The 22,613-nt window shown below is 38.0% G+C and overlaps 1 protein-coding gene across 1 annotated transcript in view; it reads right to left on the bottom strand.

Annotated features, from left to right (window-relative positions):
• Positions 1–22,613, bottom strand: part of LOC101704669 (cytosolic beta-glucosidase) — a 120,114-nt gene that overhangs the window by 32,628 nt on the left and 64,873 nt on the right. Inside the window, 1 exon segment of the mRNA XM_021260221.2 lies at positions 10,910–10,917. Within this exon segment, the coding sequence (XP_021115880.2) occupies positions 10,910–10,917 (8 nt within the window).

Raw genomic sequence — 22,613 nt, 5'->3', positions numbered from 1 at the left:
GCTCAAGTCCATAGGCAATCTGGAGACACACTCCTTTTTTGGGAGACATTTTTAGATTCCACACACACAACTACCACCATGTGACATTTTCCTTTCTGTGCTCTGGCTTCCTTAACACAATGTTCTTTGTGTTATTTCAAAAACATTTTCTCCTTTTTAAGGCATAAGGGTATTCTGTTGTGTATGTACATTTTATTCACCCATTTGTCCATGCATAGACACTTAGGTTGATTCTGTATGAATAACCCCATTTCATTTTGTTGCATAGTTCCACTCACACAAATTTAGAAGCCAACTTTTGAGACAAAATAGGTAGCAAAGTAAGTGAGAGAGTTAGAATCTCTTGTCTCCAAAATCTATGAAAATCTTTGCTACTCTATGCTATTGCTAACACTCTGGCTGTGGATATTAAGGATGTTACACAAATGTTAATCTAGGATGAATTCAGAGGTAAAGTTTCCATATGATTTATGGCCTCCTGAATGTCAGAAATTGATAGAGTCCAGGTGTATACTTGTATATAGAATATATCAGAAGTATGTCTTATTGGATTCATTCTTCATGGTCAAGGCTAATCTTATATATGGTCTATGTAGGGTCTAATGGAGATATGTTTTACTGGATTCATTCTTTGTGGTCAAGGTGCATACTATGAGCTGACGGGTAATATAGTCTGTTACAGTATGTATGATTCTATCATTAAGAATGTACTCTTTTGGTCCCGCCACTCCTGGCCCAGAGGAAGGGGCTTCCAGGCCACCATCCCTACTGCCGCTCCCGGCCCCTGGCCCACCTCTCCCAGCTCAGAGGAGGTGAGCCATGCAGATGCCAACAGCAACCCCAACCCCCCCAGTCGAAATGAAAAAACACATAAATAAGTCTCAAAACCAGACTTCCAGATCACCTACAGCAACCCCAAAGGGAAATGAGATGGAACACTCTGATACTCAACCACCTGGACCCACTGAACTGGCAACAAAAGGGGATCTGGAAAAAAATGAAATCAGAAATAATTTCTCAGATAACAGGAAAAATTGTGCTCCAAGTGCAAGACATGATTAATAAATCTAGAGAGGAGCTGAGGAACATGATGGAATCCCAATATAGGAAACAAATAAAATCCATAAAACAGATGCAAATAGATTTCCAGGACATGAAAAACTCCACTGAAAGTCTACACAGCAGAATGAGCCAATGTGAGGACAGAATTTCAGATATAGAAGATAAGATTGCACTTAATGACTAGGAAAATAAAAATTGCTTCAAAATTATAAGGGAACATGAGAAATCAATCCAGCAGCTGCTAGACGATGCAAAGAAGAATAACATAAGACTGGTTGGAGTCAATGAAGAAACAGGACAGAGTGCAGATGACATAAAAAAACTCTTCACAGAAGTAATGGCAGAAAACTTCCCAAGCATGAGAAAAGAACTGGACATACAGATAAGTGAGGCATATAGGACTCCAAATAGCCTTGATCAAAAAAATCTACACATAGGCATATAATTGTTAAGATTCCAGAAACTCAACAGAAGAATGTTCTCTTTTGAATTACAGCTCTGCTACATTCCACTCGGTCTTTAAAATTACAGAAGAGTATCCTCGAGAACATTCTTTCTCTCTCTTTCTCTTTTCTCTCCTCTCTCTCTCTCTCTCTCTCTCTCTCTGTCTCTCTCTGTCTCTACCACAAAAGACCAAGGCCTAGACAATAAAGGAAATGGATAGACTTAGGTAACTAAAACTCTGGGGACATACTGGCTTGAGGTAAGGCTTGGTCCAGCAGCTCAGATGATCTCACCATGTATGCAGTTTCTCGGCATCTATCAGTTTTGACTTTAAAATATCTGATTTAGTGTCAAGTATCCCTCACTGCCCTCCAGAAGCTCTAGGGCCTTCCCTGATGGAACAATATTGCTGTCAGTTTCAGACTTCTCTTTCTCATGTGCCATGGGAAAGGCGAGAGATGTGCTTCAATAGCTCCCATATCTGCCTCAGTGGGTTATATTTCCTTCCATGCTCTCACCAGAGTATCTCAGGAATGAGACTCTGATTGACTTGAGCTAATTAGGGCTCTCCCTGAAGCTCAAGGTAGTGGCATTCTTGCCAAAAGTAAGAGGCTGAAATGAGGACAGAATGAATTGCTCAAATGCGGGATGACAGAAAAGGGAACATATTTCCACTAATAAAGAAAACATTAGGAAACCATTTTAAGTTTTTAATACATTTCCAAGTTATTTGGTATATTCACTGTTCACCAATGGTGGCACTTAGAGGAATGTGCAGGAAAGAATTTTTTGTTGGCCTGTAGGTGGGGCAGATTTCTTCTGAACTGGACAGTTGGCAGGGCTGGAAAATGCAGGGACTGAATGCCTTAGGTCACCCACAAGCACTCAAAGTTATGAGAAACAGCAAGGGGAGGAAGAGAGAAAAGTGCAGGACAGAGAAAGAGGTTTTGCCTACTTGACAATTCTGCTTTCTCTGTAAGGCAGAACTATAGGATGGGCAGACTACAAAATGAGCAAAGATAGACTCTGCAAAAACAAGCATATATTAGAGTAATCCTCAGATGGGATGATCCTCCTGAGAATTTTTTTTATGTCCTAGCTAATTAGCCAAATAGATAATTCATTTTACTCTGGAGAATCCAGTTTTCCCTGAGGGAGGAAAATATTCAAGGTCTGCAAAAAGAGAGTACCAGACTACTGAGAGTTTCACTAAATACCAAACATCCATCGTCCAGGGTTTAACCCAACAAGGACAAAGCAAAGAAATTATTTGGCTTTGGGAATAGCCACTCCGCTCAGGCTTCCCTTCATCCCCTTCCATCTAATTTCCCTGTGCCCTCCCCAAGCATTTAGCCCTGGAGATATCTCATGCCAGGGGAATACAGATCTTGGAGAGAATTCCTTCTGTTACTGCCAAAATATACGGTAGGGAAAATCACATATTATGATGCACACAGAACACAGGGGAAACAAAAAGCATGCCAAGAACTCAGTGAGTTACCATCCTCCACGTAAAACTGGGTGAGACCAGCCAGCTGCTGGAAACCCCTCAAATGGCACACCTTCTCCCAGTACAGGACAGGCCAGAGCTGAAAGGTAGGTGTGGCTACACCTAAAGACACAATATAGCAAGAGAAAGGTGACATTCAATCACAAAAATGGGAAATTGGAAAATGTGTCAATGTGTCCAGCACACTAAGGCACTGGGTTCCCTGGGCAACTAGTATAATAATAATAGAGCTGGGCACAGCATGCTACAAGATTCCAATACTGTTTCTCCTTGCCCTGCTATGACCATCGCCCACATATTAGGCTTTCCTTCCTACCATGATCATCAGCCACATTTTAGGCTTTCCTTCTGTTTCACTTCTACATTTCTTCCAGGAGGAGAATATGTCATCTAAAAGGCATCAATATCTTATGTCCCTGGCTGTATTTCAAATCATACATTAATAAATTGACATTTTGGCTTATGTACATCAGTATCTTGCAAGTTGTTAGACATGAATCTGCTCCTTGAGAAGTGATATACTTTAATAGTGCTGACAACACTTTAGTTTCTGAACAAACAAAGCTATAGAACATGGCCATGACTGGCCACGATAATAGTTTCCAAAGGGCATCACCCAGCTATATGGGGACTCTAGGTATCATCTCTTGTTTATGTCCTTCAAACTACAAGAGCAGAGCAGGCCACCAAGGTCAATTTAATTGCAAAGGATTGGCCTCCACTCTAATTAGGAATATAGGAGAGATCTTTGCCTGTTGAAATATTGTAACTTCCTCATTCAAAGTAGCCACAGTCAAACTAAAACACAGAATATAAGAGCTATCATGAATCCCCGTTTCGCAGATGATGATGTCTCAAATTACCTGTTTTTGGTAGAAACAGAGCCAAAGATTTTTGGTTTAAATCTAAAGTTCTTTCTACTTCATTGTAATGGTGCCCTAAAGATCATCAAAATTATTAAAATATTCACAAAAAGCCATATTTCTATAATTTTTTTGCATTCATATTAAGTGAATTAAATTTTAAAACATGATCAATCCTAGTCTATTATTCTCCCTGCAATAAAAAACACAGATATTTTATTGCATTTCAAAGACAAAATGCTCTGACTAGCTTTTAACAAAACCACAATTGTTTTTATAGATCCTCCATTTCCTTATTACAGTGACCTTAAGATTTTATATAAATTTTTAGTATAGATCAAGTGAAATCTCAATAAGCAGGTAACAAAAGTTATTATTTTTACATGGTGCTCAGTAAATTACTGGTAAGTCCAGAGGCAGTCAAGTGTTATTTATTTTGGTATCAGGAGATTATAATGTTAATTGTCTCTTGGAAAACTGTTATTCATTCTTTCATAGGATGAAGAAAATTATGCAGCCCTCCACATTTTCCTTTTCACCCTGGCTGGCAGGTGATTCAGCAATAAACAATGCTCCATCACAGGGAGAGTGCTAGATGAGTGTTTTGATATATTCATACTTTTCTTGCTGAGCCATCCACGCTGGGCTCAAGCTACATTAAGGCAGAGTTGGGCCACCCAAAACTGCAGGTAATGATCACGTGAAACAGAGAGTCCAGTAACGGCTCACTTACATCATATCTGGAATGAGCTAACTAAACTCCAAGCAAGATGAAAAAAGGGGAAAATTGGGCCAGCGATTTAGCTCGGTGGTACCGCCCCTGCCTTGCAAACACAAGGTCATAAGTTCGATCCCCGGTACCAAAAACCCTAAAAAACAAAAAACAAGAGAAAGAAAATTAAAACTGTATTACACTGGAGAGAGAAATCACCCACAGTAAAATAGGAGGAAAAAACATGTTGGCTAGAGTCAGTAAAATCTAGGAGGGAAGGCGATAAAATAGCAATCCTGGGAATTCACTGTAAGTGCTTTGTCATCTTCTTTGGGAGTAAGAGATGTGATCAAAACAAAACAAAACAAAAAACAGCTGAGGATTTAGCTCAGTGGTTCTACCACCTGCTCTGCAAGCGAAAAAACCCGAGTTCAATCCCCAGTACCAAAAAAAAAAGTTACAGCTCTTGAATGCTTACTCTGTACCAGACACTGAAGGAAGCATTCTGAAAACATGACATACTTTGAGCCTCCACAATGACTTCATAAGGTAGATATGATTAGCCTTATTTTGCAGGTGAGAAAACAGAAGTTCACCTAGGTGAAGTGATTTACCTATAACCAAAGATCTGAAAGACAGTGCAGTGGTATAAACCTGTATCTATCTAACCCCAAACTCATGCTCTTAACTCCTGTGCTGTAGTCTAACTCTGGCTGAACTTAATCTGAGGAAATACAGTAGGCAGGATGTATGAAGCAGGCTCATGAGTGCAGAGCAGTTTACCTATGACAGAATGATTGTGTGATCACTTTTAACCCATAAAACAAGAAAGATGAACTGGATGATTGCCACTGCTTCTTCCAGCTCTAAAAGCCTATAATTTTAAAACATAGTGATGCTTCTTTTCACTAAAGTGAGAATCATTTTTATTCCTTAAGATTGAATAGTGTATAACGCAATTCACTTATTTATACAAAGCTATTCCGAGCCAGGCTGAATGCAGCTTCCAGCGTTATAGTTTGCCCATTTTGAAGTAGAAAGAGCATGAAGGGTAAAAGGATAGCAGTGAACACAGAAAGGTGACTGAGGAAGAGGAAAGGGCAAAGCAAGGATATAAGGACATCATAAAATAAGCAAGGGAAATAAAGATGAGATTGGGAAAGCATCACCTGGCAGAGAACTAAAGAATTTTTCTTTTTTTTGGTACCGAGGATCAAACTCGGGACCTTACACTTATAGAGAGGCAGGCGTCAGAACCACTGAGCCAAATCCCCAGCCCAGAGAACTAGAGGATTTTTACATCTTGTGTACTGAACTATCTCAACTATTGACTAAAAAGTTCAGTGACAACTAAAAAGTATTTTGCTCGTTAAGTGAAACTGATTTTCATAGTCTTCCTTGCTCCAAATCCTGACTTGTAATATCACACCTTCAATTTATCACCGTTGCAAAATCATAGGAACATACTTTCACGCAGATAGGACATAAATCATGCACAGCCACAAAAAGATAGTAGTGTATTTATGTTTACCTTCTATTTGGAATGTGTCTGTGAGATTAAAGTAAAATTTGACCTAGGTGTAAAGAATCATAAAAACAACCTTGGCTTTAATTAGTACATAACTGTGCTTGCATCCGCAGCATATATATTTATTAGTATGTAACAATCTCAGGGCTTTCCTTCATTGTCATCACTAAATTTGTAATGGTTGCATGTCTATCTCTGCAGTAGGAGGCAGCTGTGGGGAAATATCACTTGATTTGCTGATGCTGAAAGCAAATGAAGTAATAGTAAAATAATTTCTGGAAAAGCTAGAACTCTGCTTTTTAAAGTCTGCTGCTGCAGGAAGTGTCAAGGTCCAGTATGTGGAGCTCAGAGCTCCTCTCCTGCTCTTCATTCTCTTTTGGGTGCTTTCAGAGAGTTTCATTCATATAATGACATTGTTCCACCTTATATTACACTTTAAAAGTTTGTAAAAACTGAATCCAAGATTATAATAAATATATTCAATCTTTTAAAATATAAATAAATTAAAGTCTTTGTCCATATAGTAGAATCATCACTTTCTCTAAATAATTGCCTGGGAATTGCCAGGAGAAATGATATTCTCTTATTATAATGGCTCTTCTTTGATTTTCCTCCTCTTTCAGTACTGGGGATTGAACCCTGGGTCTTCACTCTGAGCTAATCCCTAACCCTTTCTTTTTTATTTTTTTATTTTGAGACAGGGTTTCATTAAGTTGCTAAGTTACCCAGGCGGGGCTGCAACTTGTGATAGGCTTCAGCCTCACAAAATGCTAGGATCATAGGCCTGCATCCATCACGTACAGCTTGTTATTATTTTCTTAAAACCATGCTAAACACAAAATAATAAAATGCTCAGAGGACCTGAACCACACAGAATAAATTCAAATAGCTAATAAATAAAATGTTTAGCATTGTCTGTAAATTATATATAAATGAAAACTAAAAAATATACATGCAAATATATTTATCATAGCAAAGTAACCAAGTTTGTGTGGTGTATATCTATGTGTTTTAAAGAGAACACTCAATACTGATGAAGATGTAGTAAAACAGGTATCCCAACACGTGTTAAGAAAAACTATTTTCTGAAAAATAGCTTTGAAATTTACATTTAAATACTTTTAAAAGTGAATATTCTTTGACTCAATAATTTTCTTTCTAAAACTAGATCCTAAGGAAATAAACTGAAACTGGGTCAAAAAATCTTCTCCAAAAATGTACTGTGAATTTAGATAAGCTGACAGTGTGAGCACAAGCATCTAATTCTCCCGATCCCTGTGTTCCCGGAGAACATTCCCAAACATACCATAAGTAAAACCAATATGCACTCTGGGAACCAGAAAGGATTTCACTCATTTGCAAAAAAAAATGTTTGTCTACTGGGGGGTAGTGAAGAAGGAAAGCAGAGTGAAGGAAGAAAAGCAGATAGAGCAGGGGAACAGGAAGCAGAGCGCATCCTTGTGACCACTGGGTATCACCAGCAGGGAGTCCTCAGACTCCATTCTCTTCAGAGAAAACCACTCAGACTATTGGAAAGGTACCAATTCTCATAAGAAATAAGAGTACTACTCTACATGTTGCATAAATTGCTTCATTCTAAAAGAGACGTATTGAAAGTATGCACATTTAGAAAATTTGTCCTCCATGTCAAAAGTAGATGAACATTTATTGCATTTATGGTACTACAGTAAGGAGTCATAAGATCAGGAAAGAACATGGAGAAAATACATTGCTAAATCAAAAATCACTAGTGGTAGAGATCAGAGAAGTGGGCATAGCTGCAGGTCAAATTAGGAAAAGTGGGGCGGGGGATTTAGCGCAGTGGTTCCACTGTATGCCTCACAAGCGGAAGGACCCGAGTTCAATCTCTGGTAAAAAAAAAAAAAAAAAAAAAAAAAATTAAGAAAAGTGGAAGCTGTGATTGGAAATCTGTCCAAATCTCATATATGTGTAAAAAGATTTAAATATAAGGAAAAAAACAACATACATGAAAAACAGAAAATCTAATATTTTGTATGCAAACATTATACTCTCTGGGAAATAACTGTACAGAGGCAGAGCCAATGAAAACTTTAAAAAATATAAATTTCTCCTGAGCTAAAACTCTGAGAATATTGTTGCCAATGGCCAAGTGACACTCAGGCAAAGATAGGAATTATGTGTGTGTGTGTGTGTTTCAAGGACAAACGTAAGTATCCACAGATGCTTGATCACCTAAAAGGAGATAAAAAGCAGTGTATCTCCAGACTTCCGCAATTCTAATGTCCAAGTGAAAATGGAGCAAACTTCTAATCTGAAGAAAGAGAAGGCGGGGGAGTGTATTTTTCCATATAGAGTATTGGGTTTTCTAAATCTGTTCTTTACATCACTTATTTTATCTTCTATTTAATGTTCTTTTGCCCTTTGGTGATAAGAATGAGGATGGGGATGAGAATTTTAGATGCATAAACTATGTGCAAGTACAGAGGAACGCACTCCCAAACAACGCAGTGAGGAATGATCTGGAAGCATAACACCAGTGTGCGTAAAAGAGTTTTTCTGGACGTCTTTGAGAAAGGCTACTTACTGATACACAACAGCTCAACCTGAAGGAGAGCACCAGGTTGAAGTAGCTCTTAGCAACTGAGTCTCGACCTTCCACAAGCAGTCTGTGTCATGCGAAAAATTCTCTACAAATAATAACCTGCAAATTTTAGAGTTCTCTAATATTAGAAGATCAAAGCCCTTAGGTCAGTGATTCTCAGTATTATATGCACATTAGAATCCCCTGAGAACTCGTAAAAATCCCTGATGCCCAGGCAGCACCTCAGATATATAAATTAAAATTGCTGAGGATGGAACTCAGGTGTCAGTAGTTTTTAAATCTCCCTAGATGATTCCAATGTGCAGTCAAGATTAAGAAGTACAATAATCCAGATCTTTTCTCCATGTAGAGCAGAAAATAGAAAATAAAAAAAGGAGCAATGTAGGGGTAATGTTTTCTCCCAGTCAGATGATGCAAATTCCCTTTTCAATATTTTTCATTTGTCAAATTTATTGCTTTTCCAGCTAAGATCCTGTTAAACACTCTCATGCTACACTAAATGGACACTTTGGGTCTTGTTGGCTGATCACCCTTAGCAACTGCAAAGCAATGGCTTAGAAAATTTATTTCCATCAAAGACACCCTTGATACTACATTCCTTCCTCAGAACAGAATAAACTATATTCAAAGAGTGCAATTTTGGACTGGATTAATTTCAGGGTCAACAACTGAAAAGTAGACACATACAAAGAAACTCTGGCCAACAGAAAAAAATAACGAGACTCTCAGACTACCTAGCAAAGAAATATTTTTGAAAGATCACTCAAGTGTTTTGTATCTTTATTAATGTGATAATGAAAGTAAGCGTTAAATATCTGGGGCCGTAGTAGTCTACTCAGAGTCAAAGTGGCTCCTGGTGCTATGTGTTAAGTAACCTAAGGAAGTGCATTAATCCTTCGGGTCACTGTGATTACACTTGGATACACGAGCTGCAGGAGGAATTACATGCATTACTGGGATCTAATATACTTGTTACTGACGTACATGAAAGTCCAAATTCATGCACCAGTCAAGGTCACAGTCTTGACATAGGCCAGATAATTTAGACCAAAATGTCAGGCTCAGAATGTGATATCCACATATACTCCCAAGGCTGTGTTCTATTCAGATGTTTATTTATTAATGTTTGCTAGTGCACTGAAGTAGATTTCCAAGTCAAACACTTTATGATTGATAGAAGCAGGTTTGACTTTAAAGAATTAAGTGTGCTTACTTCTAATTCCATAAAGTCTCTACCTTATAATTCATGCTTTTCTCATCAATGGGAATTACAGAGGTTCAATTCCAATGCAAAAATATTTACCTTGACAGAGTTTCACTAAATAAAGCTAACACACATCATCTTGAATTTAGAAATCATATTAACTTTGAAGACCAGAGGAAAAGTGAACTAAAGGAAAGAAACTAACCTTTTATATGCCTTGCATGTTGCAAAAGCCAAACCAGAGCTTAAATCAGGGGACAAAAGCAGGATTTAGCTACATAGAGGTGTCCACTGCCACTTTCTTCCTGCTGGGTGTAAGGTTAAGTATTACCAGGAGGTTAGCAGTGTTGTGAGACCTCATTACTTCAGACTACTCTTATGTAGAATTTCTGAGAATTTCATCAGGGCCTTGGCTAAAACTCCCTGAGACTCACAGAACTTAGAGTCGGGGCGGGGGGGGGGGGGTCACGTCCAGACAGCAGCTGTGCCTTATATATAGCTGCATTCCCCCACTGAAGCAAGTCACTGTGGGTACTCAATAAATACCAGGTGACAGCACACACGTGTGGAATGACCCTCTCACATGGGGCACAAATCCTCACAACAGCATCTTTGACAGATGGGCATCTGGCATCTGCTTCCGCACCTCTATTGACAGGAATCTAATGATCCCCTGAGGGCACTCATTCCCTTACCCAGACCCTCTAATTGTTAAAAGCTTTGTCTGATGTTGAACTGAAACCTGCCTTTCTGTAATGGGCCCCCACTGGCCTGAATTGTGCCCTGTAAAACACCACAAAATAAGTCTTTTTAGTCTTCTACCTGATAGTTTAGAAAGAATTTAAACAAAAACTAGCAGACTCTATATGAGATCAGGCTAGACTTTGTCTTCTGGCTCTAATTCAGAAAGTGAATATTAATACTATTGCTAAATGAGGCCCAGGATAGAATATTCCAGATACAAACTAAGAGTGATGCTATCACATCACAATTTAGGCAAACTTTTAAAACTGCTGAAAGACATATCTTTGCTTCCATGGAGTATATGCAACAAGTTCTACCAGGCTTCAAGTCTTAACTCCTTTCAAATTTCATGTGCACACAAGGAATCTTATCATGTCACCTCCTTGCCTTAGATTCCTCAGTGATTCCTACTACTTTCATTAAATAAACACTAATGTATTAAGTTCCTAGTATGTGCCAAGATATAGTTTATATACTCCCAGAAATGAATAGGGCAGTAGGATCCCTTTTCTTATAGAGTTTATAATCCATGGAGGATTATTAGGAAACCAGTAAATACCTAAGGAATGTAATTTCAGATTAAGAAAATAAATAGAAAATGGTTGGGGGTGGGGAAAGGCCATACACAGATCCTCTGGCAAGGCCACTGTGAGAAAGTGAAATTTCAGGTAAAATCTACATGAAGAAAATGAGAACACAGTAAAACACAGCAGCAAACATGTTTCAGACCTCTCTCCTAATAAACTTGGAGATCTGCAATTTTTGTCATCTGCAACTTGAAATGCATCCTCCCCAACCCCAAACTGTTGGTTAAAATGTTACCTGGGACATAGTCAAGAAGAAAGAAATTTTAGGCAACCAGATGTTTCTTACTGGACTATCTTGTGCAACATTTAATTACAGGGCCTTTACAAGATAAATACTATTGCCTCAGGATTTCCAGAGCAGGGTAAAATTTGTTCCCTACTAAACTTCCCTAAACAACAGAGAAAGACTTCGTATTTCCTGCTATGGGAATATTAGCTCTCCAAACAAAGCTGCCTAGTGAGAACCAAAGAACTTAGATGACTGTATTTCAGGGTACTGGAAATTGTAATGACACCAGTTCTTAAGGAAGAATTACAGCACTCAACTTCACCAAGACACAATTCGAAAGTCCTTTTCCAGAGCAAGGGCATTTATGCCTTCCTTAGGCAATGTGGTTTCCTTGATCACACATTGTTGTGTTAGCAGATAAAACCTGGTAGTTCCTTCTGTTACACATATAGTATGTAGATGGGGTTTGAGGCATTATTCTGGAAAAGAGGGAAATAAGTGGATAATACCCTCCCAAAACATGTGGCCCTGTCACTGGTCCTTGGTGACCTGGAAAAAAAGCTAGAACTTTATGTATCTTCCTTGTTTTCTTCATTGGCAACACATTATCTCTGAAGAAGATACAATTTCCCCAGGCCCTCCCTTTAGCTAGAAAATCTGCATGTAAATACTAAGCACAATGCTTTTATTTAGCTTAGTCTCTAATCTGTTGTGCACACAAATTTATCCAATTTCTTTATACTGCACAGTATGTGTGTGTGTGTGTGTGTGTGTGTGTGTGTATACTGTAGTGTCTCACATACAACTTCTGTGATTACATAGGTTTTAATTTGTACAAACTCTAGGGGGCATTTTTGATATAACATCATTGTAGATTTGTGTCTTTTTGCTGTCTTTGTGTCCACCTTCTGGAAAATGTCAAGTGTTGGAAGGGAAGGAACCTCATTCACAACAGTGCAAAGACACCACATGGATAGCACAGGGTGGGGAGGGGCTGCTTCATAAACTCTCAAATGAGAAATACCTAATCATATTCAGCATGGCACTCTGTAAAAGTGAAAAAAATGGAAAGACTTCAAAGATCTATTAGCCAAAGGATGACTGAATATGGTCTGTTCATATGTCAGAATACTATAAAGCTATTAATAGTATTAAAAAGAATTAATTAGAGCTAAAAGTACCAACATGGATAAATTTCAAAAAACAATACTGAAAACAGACATGTACAGTGTGACACCATTACTGTAAATAGTAAAATGCAGAAAACAATATACATGTAATATATGGGTCTATATGTATTTGTAACACCTGTGAATCTAGTGCACTGGTGGATACATGTTAACATCAAGATCAGGATTATCCCAAGAGAGGAAGGGAAAATTTGGAGAGGACACAAAGGTACTTCACCTGAGCCAATGATGTTTCTTTTCTTTTTTAATGTAAAATACATATATACGGTAACATATAAACATTAGCTAAATCTGGGCCAGAGTTATATGAATACCTGTATTTTTTCTACATTTTAAAACAACTCATTTTTAAACGAAAGAAATGAAGTTAAGCTCCATTTTCCCAAAAGAGCTATGTTTCTTCCCTTCTGTTGAGATCCCAACTATTCAGTGGTTTTCTTTTTCTTCCTTTTTGTTAAGCAGAAGTCTTCCTTTCAAACGAAGATTTATATGGATTCTTAATACATACAGCCAGTACAAACTGAGGTGCCCTGGAGCTCTGTCTGCTCACTTTCCATCCTTGCTGCCTAACAGGAACCCCAAAGACTTCTGCATGGAACCCACGGCCCCAGAGAGTAATTTGGAAATACTCAGGTTAGTGATTTTGAATTTCTTTTAGTCTCGATATGTCAATAACTGTGGTTTGGATATCTGCAGCCTTCCCCTTCCCTCTCTGGTTCTGGTTTACTAGCTTATATTTCTATTTATCAAGAGGTGGACTATAATGAAATCGCCCATCTCCAATAATTGACAAAAATTAATACTTCTCAACAAAATCTAAACAGGCATTTAACTCTCCTCCCTGCCATCACTCTGAATAGCACAAAATTAATAGTACTTGTGATAACCAAAAAACATTTTTAAAGTAGGAACATATTTAAAAAAAACAAATTTCCCTTCAATAAAAAGCATTAAATTATTGAGAGTGAGTGTAATTATGCATATTTATAAAAGAACTCAATATGAGAAATGTCAAAAGTTAAAACATCCTTCAACTACTGTCTAACATGCAAATTTAATATGGAATTTCTGTGACTAATAATGTATCAGTACAGAAAGCTAGTGGAGATATTTAACTTCAATTTCATGATCTTAAATTTTAACATTTTATATTAATACAAATGGATTTGTTCTGCCAGTTGATCTTATGCTATACTTCTGAAAATGTCACATTTTGTTAATCTATTCAATAAAGCATTACACTTGACCACTCAAACATATCAAAGTTCAAAATCACAGTGCCCATTTCAGAATAGTCCTATAAGATAAATATGTTTTGTCAAATATGAAACATGCTCACAGTAGTTAAATCGATACAGGTGTACCACACCTAGACTAAGGGTGATAGGTATACAATTGAGTTGCTAAGTTTTAATACAGGTCCATAGAAGAAAAATCACTTACAGAGACATTACACAAAGTAACAGTAACAGGCAACTTACTTAAACAACTGACCTACAGCTACTCAGTAATTTCACCCCTGAAATCAGAGTTTGAGAATGAAATTCTACTTATTGCTAGGAATCCAACCAACCTATCCTCACTGAGTACCCATCTAGACATCACTATTCAATGTTGTCACAGGAGAGCCTAGCTAGTCCTGCCTTCACAGGAGGGCCAAGAGTCACCTGAGCTTGGAGTACAGAGTTAGCGATTTATCAGCTATTCACCCACCCCTTGTCCTCATTTCTCCTTGGAGGAATGAAACAATAAGCCTGTCTTATTGAGTTTTTCATTTCTTGAACAAAATACCTGGCACGCACAAGTTAAAGGAGGAAAGGTTTATTTTGGCTCACAGTTTGTAGGGGTTTCAGTCCATAGTCGGCTGGCCCCAAGGCAGGGTGGATGGCAGAGGAAGAAACAGCTCACAGCAGGCAGGAAGCAGCAGCATGGAGCCTCCTCTTTCCTTTAATTTTATTCAGGCTACAAACTTATTGGTTGCTGCCACCCATGCCCAAGGCGGGACTTCCCACTGTCCACACCTAGAACTATGTAAACCAATCAGTGGACTAATTTAGTTATCACACACCTTTAATCCATAGTCATGCACTCTAGATCCAGCCACCTCCAAAAAGCCCCACGTTTGAGCACATGAGGCTTTGAGGGAACCTTTAGATACAAGCCATGCCTTCCTTTGCTAGATATCAGGGGTGTAAGCTGGGGTATGAAGGAGTCTAGGAAAAGAGAAAACTAGCAAGTTGCAAAAAGGGGTTTCACCTTCAGGCAGAGATTGCAAAGGAAGACATAGAGATCGAGACCAAAAAGGCGTTGATGAATTATGATCAGTGGAACCACAAAAATCAATCTTCTCACCTAAATGTGCATGTGATAATTGAGACCATAAATGGACGATAACCCTAATAAGATTTTGAAGAGACTTTATTTCTAGCACAAATCAAGTGGGAGCCATCTTTTGAAGCCATAGATGATACTGGTGTAGGGATGAGACAAATAAAAAAAACTGTGGCAGAGGCTGGGTATTTAGCTCAGTGGCACCTTGCCCGCCTTGCTAGTCAAGGTTCTGAGTTTGATCCCGGTATCAGAAAAAAAAAAGTTCAAAAAGTGTGGCAAGTTCAACGGAGAACCACAAAAATGTTAGGATGCATGATAGTTTTCACTGCGAAGGTGATATAGAATAGAAATCGCAGTGAAAACAAGTCTAAATCATAATTGCATAAGAGTAAAAGTTAATAAAACACCAGGATGGGTTGATTACTAATGTCAGTTGAGATATCCATCTTTAGAAATCCATGGGATAAGAACAGTCTCCAGACTAGAAGGATTAGTCACTCTTGGATCCACACCAAGTCTAGAAGGGATGGCCAGGACTAGAACCTTGGGATTAAAGCAGTATGTAAAGAAAGCCTATTGTTCAAGGATAGTCAAAGTTCATTCTAGAATTCCCAGCAGGCAACATTCAACACATTGGCTCTGAAAATATGTAGAAGACAAATGTGAAGTGGATCCATCCAGGAAAGGCCTGGTTTATTTAGAGGGCAGAGTTGGGATTCCAACCATATACTATAAACTCTTTATTCATCAGATAGTCAGGAAATGTTGTGCTCTAGCTAATCAAATATTATTTGTTAATTGTTACCACATACAGAAGGATTACAAATTTTTAAAGAATGAGAATAAATTAAAATACACTTAACACTGAAACTAAACTGATTATAATTTAATCTTTCCCTAATTATTCAGAATGCATTTCGGGGTCATCAAGAGAAGCATAAATTATCAGCACTTGATGACTATGCAGGAAGTCACAGTTTTCTAAAATCCTGGTTAATAAATGTGAGTAACAAAGACTTCACTGCAAAAGGTATCATTTGTAGGATTTATGTTGCTAGGCATTTCTCTAGGAGATGAAGTATGCCATTAATCCTCACCAAAGCTAAATTTTCAGAGACAATGTGCTGATATTATAGAGGTAGAATAACCTGCTCAAGATTCACAGCATGAAAGGGTATCAAAGGTAGGTTTTGAACACAGGTCTATTTTTAAAGAATATATTCTTTGCTGTATAAAAGAAGCAAACCATCATTGTGTGCAAGTATTCATGAAATTTTCTGCCTGTCTATCCAAAATATAAACACATCAGTGTGACATGCTGTTTGTTTTTCTAATGTTTTTAAAGGGTTTTTGAGCCATTCTTGACCTTGCTACCACATATTTACAAAAGCACCAAAGGTGGGACCTAAAATATTTTTGAAGGTATTTCTAAACAAAAGGCCAACTGCTAATTTATAGGATCAGGAACATGTCTTGCATATCTTTGGAAGAAAACATACTAAGAGACTAAACCAGTATAGTCTTAGCCACACAGAAATGATCTGCTAATGAATTACAGACTTAAAATTGACTCATTCCCTCATCCTTTATGTGATAATCGAATTCTTATAATACTATTCATTTTTAACTACAAAACATATTTAACTGGACTAGTACTGATAAAAACATCATCATTTAAAATTATTTAAGATCCTGGGCTGGGTTTAAATCTATTAAAGCAATGAATTTCACTTGTTGTCAGGACAGAGGAAAAGGCTATTTCATTAGCAGGTGAAATGCATTCCTCCTCCCCTCCTATTCCCATTATCTGCTTTTTAATCCTCAGTGTAGTAATGTTTTCACTTGAAACCTTTATGGCTTCTTGTTCACCTTCACTCACCAGAGCACCAATTAAAATTCTTCAAGGTTCAAATGCCTTTTCTTCCTCCATCCACAATGGTTTCATTTATCTCAGAACCAGGCAGTGAGTTCTATAATGGAGTTGCCCAAACAAGAAGGAAAATGTAGCTGAACTTCAGAGTGGCACAAAATAATACCAGGCCATGATACTGTTTCATTGGCTAATCTTTTTTAAAATTCTTTTATTGGTACATTTTAGGTATACAATATGTTTACATTTATCATTGAGTGCTTGTACCTGTCCATGATGTATCTTGGTTCTCATTTTTTCCCCATTACCTGTGCGCCCTTCACCCCCTCCACCCTTCCCTATTTACATAGATTTCGTTTCCATTTTTTTTCTTTCCTCATAATTTTTCCTTTCCCTTCTTTCCTTTTCCCTTTCCCCTCCCACCACCCTTACACCTTTGGACATTTTCCTATTTCAAATTATCAATTATTCATTTTAATCATTTTAATCCTTATTTACACTTTCAGTTTCTCACACTAGAGAAACTATTCAGTATTTACACATGTGTGTACTATTTATTTCACTTAAGAGTATGGACTCAGTATGCATCCATTTAGCTATAAATGTCTCTAGTTTCTTGTTCTTTATAGCTGAGTAACCCAGCTATTCCCCTGCTGGGTATCTTCCCCAAAGAATTAAGAATCATACCACACTGATATATGTGCACTCATGTTTATAGCCACACAGTTCATAATAGCAAATGCTTGGAAACAACCCAAGTGCCCATCAACTGGAGAGTGGATAAAGAAGATGTGTTTTTTTAATAAAATGGAGTACTACTCATTAGCTAATCTTACTCACACATGGGAAGCTGTGTGGCTGATGAGATGACTGTATTCAAAGAGACACAAGTGCCTTCCCCACCTCCTCCCACACACAGCATTTCCAGATAAGTCTTAAGAATTGCTTTCGATTCCAAAAGAGACTATTTTCATCTCCAGCACCAGGCTGATAGTCATTGTTCTCAAGAAAATGCTACCTAAACAGCAGCTTGAGGTAAAGGCAGTCCTGATTGGAATAATCTCTGTGCTCAAAAGTTAAAACAAAACAAACAAACAAAAAAAACCCAGACTGTGAAGTCTCACACAGAATTACGGAGGCACAATAACTCTGAAAATGCTCCAACTTGATCCCTCCTTCTAATTCAGGACCTTACCTAGAGACAAAAATCTCATGGTCACGTTAAATTGAAGAAAGTTAAAATGACTGCACTGTCTAACTGAATCAAATTATGCATTTATGGGCAAAGTTTGAAAAAATTATACTAAACTGTCTTAAAACTTGATAGACTCGGTGGTGCCTACCGGGATCACGCTTGAAAGGTGTTGTCACTGCTGGTAATTGTAACTGCTGTGGAGTTGTTCAGCTGTGGATTTTAAACTAATGCTTTGAACTGCTTTGTTCATCTGCTTTCCTCTCTGAGATTCTAAGTTCTCTGCAGTAACTTTGTTAAACTTGCCTCTGAGATGTCCTCCTTCCTGTAGCAACTGATAAAAAGTGAAGCTCGTTTTCAATACCAGTGGACAGAAGAGGAAACCTACAGATTGAAGGTCAAGAAAATGTTACCTGGAACCTAAATCAGTATCAATAGATACAGTGCATGGAAGAGCAAGGTCTAATTTTATGTTCATATAAGAAAGGTGTTAAAATTCAAATTAAGTAGCTGGATAAGAAGAATGAGGAGAGTTTTTTTAAAGACCATTAATTATAATTCCTTAGACTTAATTTTATAGCTTAAGAAATTATCAAGACTTCTAATAAAATGTGATCCATGACATACGTCTCCACAAAGAACATTTAGAGGGTCACAAAGTTCTTAAGCTGGCAAGATCCCAAAAGATCAGTCTGTTCAATCACTTTACGTTCCAAATGAAGAAACTGAGGCACAGACCAGTTAAGAACCATGAACATAAAGGAAGCTTTAAAAACACTAGCCAAAAAAAGAAATGACTGTTAATAATGACCCTACAGCCATTTAATAGCAAAAAGGTATAATCCACATCCATGCATACCAGTACATGGAGACTGTTTTTGGAATAATAAAGACAACCTACCTCTTTCTAAACAATAAAAAATGATGGTATGAATGTAATAGTTCCCTGAATTTCCCAGAAGTAATTCAGTTTTTTGCTAATCTACAGCCAATCTCCTTGCTCGTTCAACATTTACTGAGCACTGACTGAATACTAAGTAGCTCAAAACGTCAAAATTTTATTCAAGATAAAATTAGAATTTTATCTTTTAAAAAAGTAATAAAATCTCTATGTACATTGTTTCTGCCCATGAGTGCTCATACCTTTTAATGACTTCCATTTTCTCCTAAAAATGGTTTTTTTCCATTCATTTAAGGACTGTAATGGTATATTGTTTTGAAGAATCAAAGTGTCCCTCAAGTTCCATCTTACAGACTGTCTTATTCAACAAGTTGATTCTGACAAGGCCACAGTGATATAGGGATCCCATGAGGCAGTTATGTTACCAATTTTTAATGTTTTGTTTATAATATTGCTGATTTTCCTCCACACAGCATCAGGCTCACCTTTGAAAGACTAGGGGGTAGTTAACCAGTAATTCACACAATTACAAGTCTGGGAAAGTTGACTGAAACAATATTTGTGTCACTATAGAGTCATCAACCAGCATGAGTAATGCTGATGTTATAAAAATGTAAGATAAGAACCATAGAGAGGTGGGCTAAAGAACTGGAAGATCAACACTACCTAGGATCTGATAATCAGCACTGCAAATCCAGAAACTCATTTCTTTACTGTATCTGGAGCTCATCCCCACTGGTAAACTCCAGAATCCTCACTTACAAAATCTAAATTCAATGTGCTAATTTATAATGAGGAATCTCTCTTTCCAAGCACTGGAAAACTCATGTTGGTTTTCCCAGGCAGGTTGGCTACCGCCTGGCCACTTACTCTTCTGTTTTTTCGCATGAGCCTATGCTTCTCCAACAGGGTCCTGCTTAGTACCAGCACCCTGACAGCCCCACCCACCACAGCAAGATGCAATCTGTGGGGCTCACTCCAAAGCAGGCCTTTTCAGTCCCTAGGCAACTAGGTTCTGTCTTGGCTAGGTAGTAACTGGGTTATTTTGGAAATGTGGAAATAAGAGCTAATGTGGACAGATGTTTAAAGAACCCTTTTGCTGTAGCCTGCAAAAACCCTGAGACTACTTCCCTCAATTCTAGCAGTGTTTTAGTCATCTGAATATGCCAAGCTAGTGACTTCTTTCACTTTCAAAAATCATCATTAAATCCTTCCTCTTCCCCCCTTTTCCAAATTTTCAGTCTGTTCTTCATATTAAAGGTATTTTGTTTCAGCTAAGTTGAGCTCCAAGTGTTTGAATTGTGGGGCTCTTTTATAATTATAAAAATAAAACTGAATTTCTGCTGGCTGCTACATCACACAAAGACCTCTGGAAAGATTGTCATAAAAATGAAGTCACTTGGAATTATCTAAATTTTTTAAAACAGACTTTGTAGTATTTTTTAAAACTCTTTGGGCCTGCGGTGGTAGAGGACTTGAAGTAATTATCATCTCAGAGCAGTTGAAACTGAAGTTCAGTTTCAAGTTCAGCTGAAACTTTTATCCAAAGGGGTATCCATTGTTTGGGGCACTGCATAGGTATTAAAAAGCTACAGAAAAGAAAATAAACAACAGTTTCCAATTAGCAGGATGGAAGATCCTCTGATACGTGATTTGGCTGCTTCTCTCCTGAGCCATGCAACGACGTCTGTTCTCAAGAAGCCTGTACACCTGGCTCTATTTCTAAGCCTATGTGGTGGAAAAGATCTGTGTCTCTGATCATATCTATCGTGCCTCACCTGGACCCCACTGGCAAAGCAGTTTACAAAACGTGTGTGTGTGTGCGCATGTGTGTGTGCATGTGTGTTTGCAGCTTTCCTAAATATTACACTACAAACTTGGCTATGGTACGTGTTCTCTAAAGACCCTTAAGCTGACCATGCCATCATAGCAATTTAGAAACATGTAGGAAAATAAAACCATAGAATCTGACTTTGCAGATTTTGAAAGAATCCCAATAAGGAGCCCCCTTTGACCTCATCCTCTGGCATGGAGAATACTAGGGTTCAGTTATATATTTTGGCCAGAGTAATGGATATCCCTAAACAAAAGTGTGAAATGTATATCAAATATTAGAAAAACTCCAAACATTTAATGTGTTCCAACTATATGTTGACATAAATGATTTTGTTTCATTTTCACAACTGACTTTGGATTATTCTGAACAGCAGTTAAGACCATCCCATTTCACAGAGGAGGAAGCTGACACTCAGTCCTGATGATGACCTCCTAAATGTGCACCAGTAAAACACTCTCACACCGCCCTGCAGACCCACTAGCGCCATGCTTTCTACTTGGCCACACTCCTCAGCAGAGTGGGAAGCAAAAGTTAAAAATAGGGAAAAATAGAGGGACATTGTCTGGCATATCTGTGTTTACATTTCCTGTGTAATTTCCAGGTAAATTTATGTGTATTCTAACTACCCAGGACACTGATATTGGAAATTGTTTTCTTTGTGACTTTCAGATTAAACAAATAGAACTACATATGTTACAGCAATCCATTCGGGTTCTTATCTAGAGGAAATGAAATCAAGTCGGTTCAAAAGACATCTGCACCTCATGTTTGTTGCAGCAGTATTCATAACAGCCAAGATATGGAAGCAAACTAAGTGCCCAGCGACACTGAATGGATAAGGAAAATGGTATATATACACAATGAAATGCTGTTCAGCTGTAAAAAGGACAAAGATCTTGTCATTTGTGATAACATAAATGAACCTAGAGGACTTTATATTAAGTGAAAAAAGCCAGGCACAGAAAGACAAGCACTACATGTTCTCATGCACATATAGATTCTTAAAGAGTTGCCCTCTCAGAAGTAGAGACTAGAATGGCTGTTACTGGGTCGGATCGAGGAGGCGGGAAGGTTGTGGGAAATGGCAGTCATAGGATTCAGAATTCCAGTTAGATAGGAGGACAGAGATCTATTTGCACCATGGTGACTATAGTTAATTACAAAGTATTGCAGTCTTGAAAATTGCTGAGAGATTTTAAATGTTCTCACCACAAAACGTATATAAGTTAATTACCTTCAGGTAGCTATTCCACAGTGTATCCATATTTCAAACAAAATGTTGTGCATGAAAAATATAATAAATTTTTACTTGTCGATTTTTTAAAAATTAACAAAAACCACACAAGTCTACACACTGGCACCCACTACCGATCCTGTGCCTGGCTGTCAAACTTCCTTCTTTGTTCTCTGTTTGGCCCTGGCTCTTCCTCGCTAAAGCCATCCATTGCAGCCAACAGCAGCCTTGCTAGCAGTAAGAACCAAGTCAGTCCAATGTCCTGACTGACATATACCCAGAGCCACTCATGCACATTGCACATGGGCCCTATGTGAGCTATGAGAGAGCTGCTTCATAGGGGTCAAGTTGACAACAATCTCTTTTGAGAAGCAGTAAAACATAGTGTGGGACTCTCTCCTTTCAGGTATTTGGGTCTCCATTCTGAGCTTGCAATGGATTTTTAATTAGTGTTTCTAAAAGGTCAATGAGATCTTCCCTTAATTCTTAGTATTTTTTTGTGTGTGCACTTTTAGAAAAACACAGGTGCTTAACACATTTTGTCCAGTTAAATGGGCCTCTGTGATCTGAAATTGGCATAGGCAGGTGGCT

The sequence above is a fragment of the Heterocephalus glaber genome, unplaced genomic scaffold (assembly GCF_053883595.1).
Source record: "Heterocephalus glaber isolate CG9 unplaced genomic scaffold, H.glaber_assembly_v1.0 deba00001509, whole genome shotgun sequence".
NCBI classification, from domain to species: domain Eukaryota; kingdom Metazoa; phylum Chordata; class Mammalia; order Rodentia; family Bathyergidae; genus Heterocephalus; species Heterocephalus glaber.
This window is presented reverse-complemented; position numbering and strand designations above follow the sequence as displayed.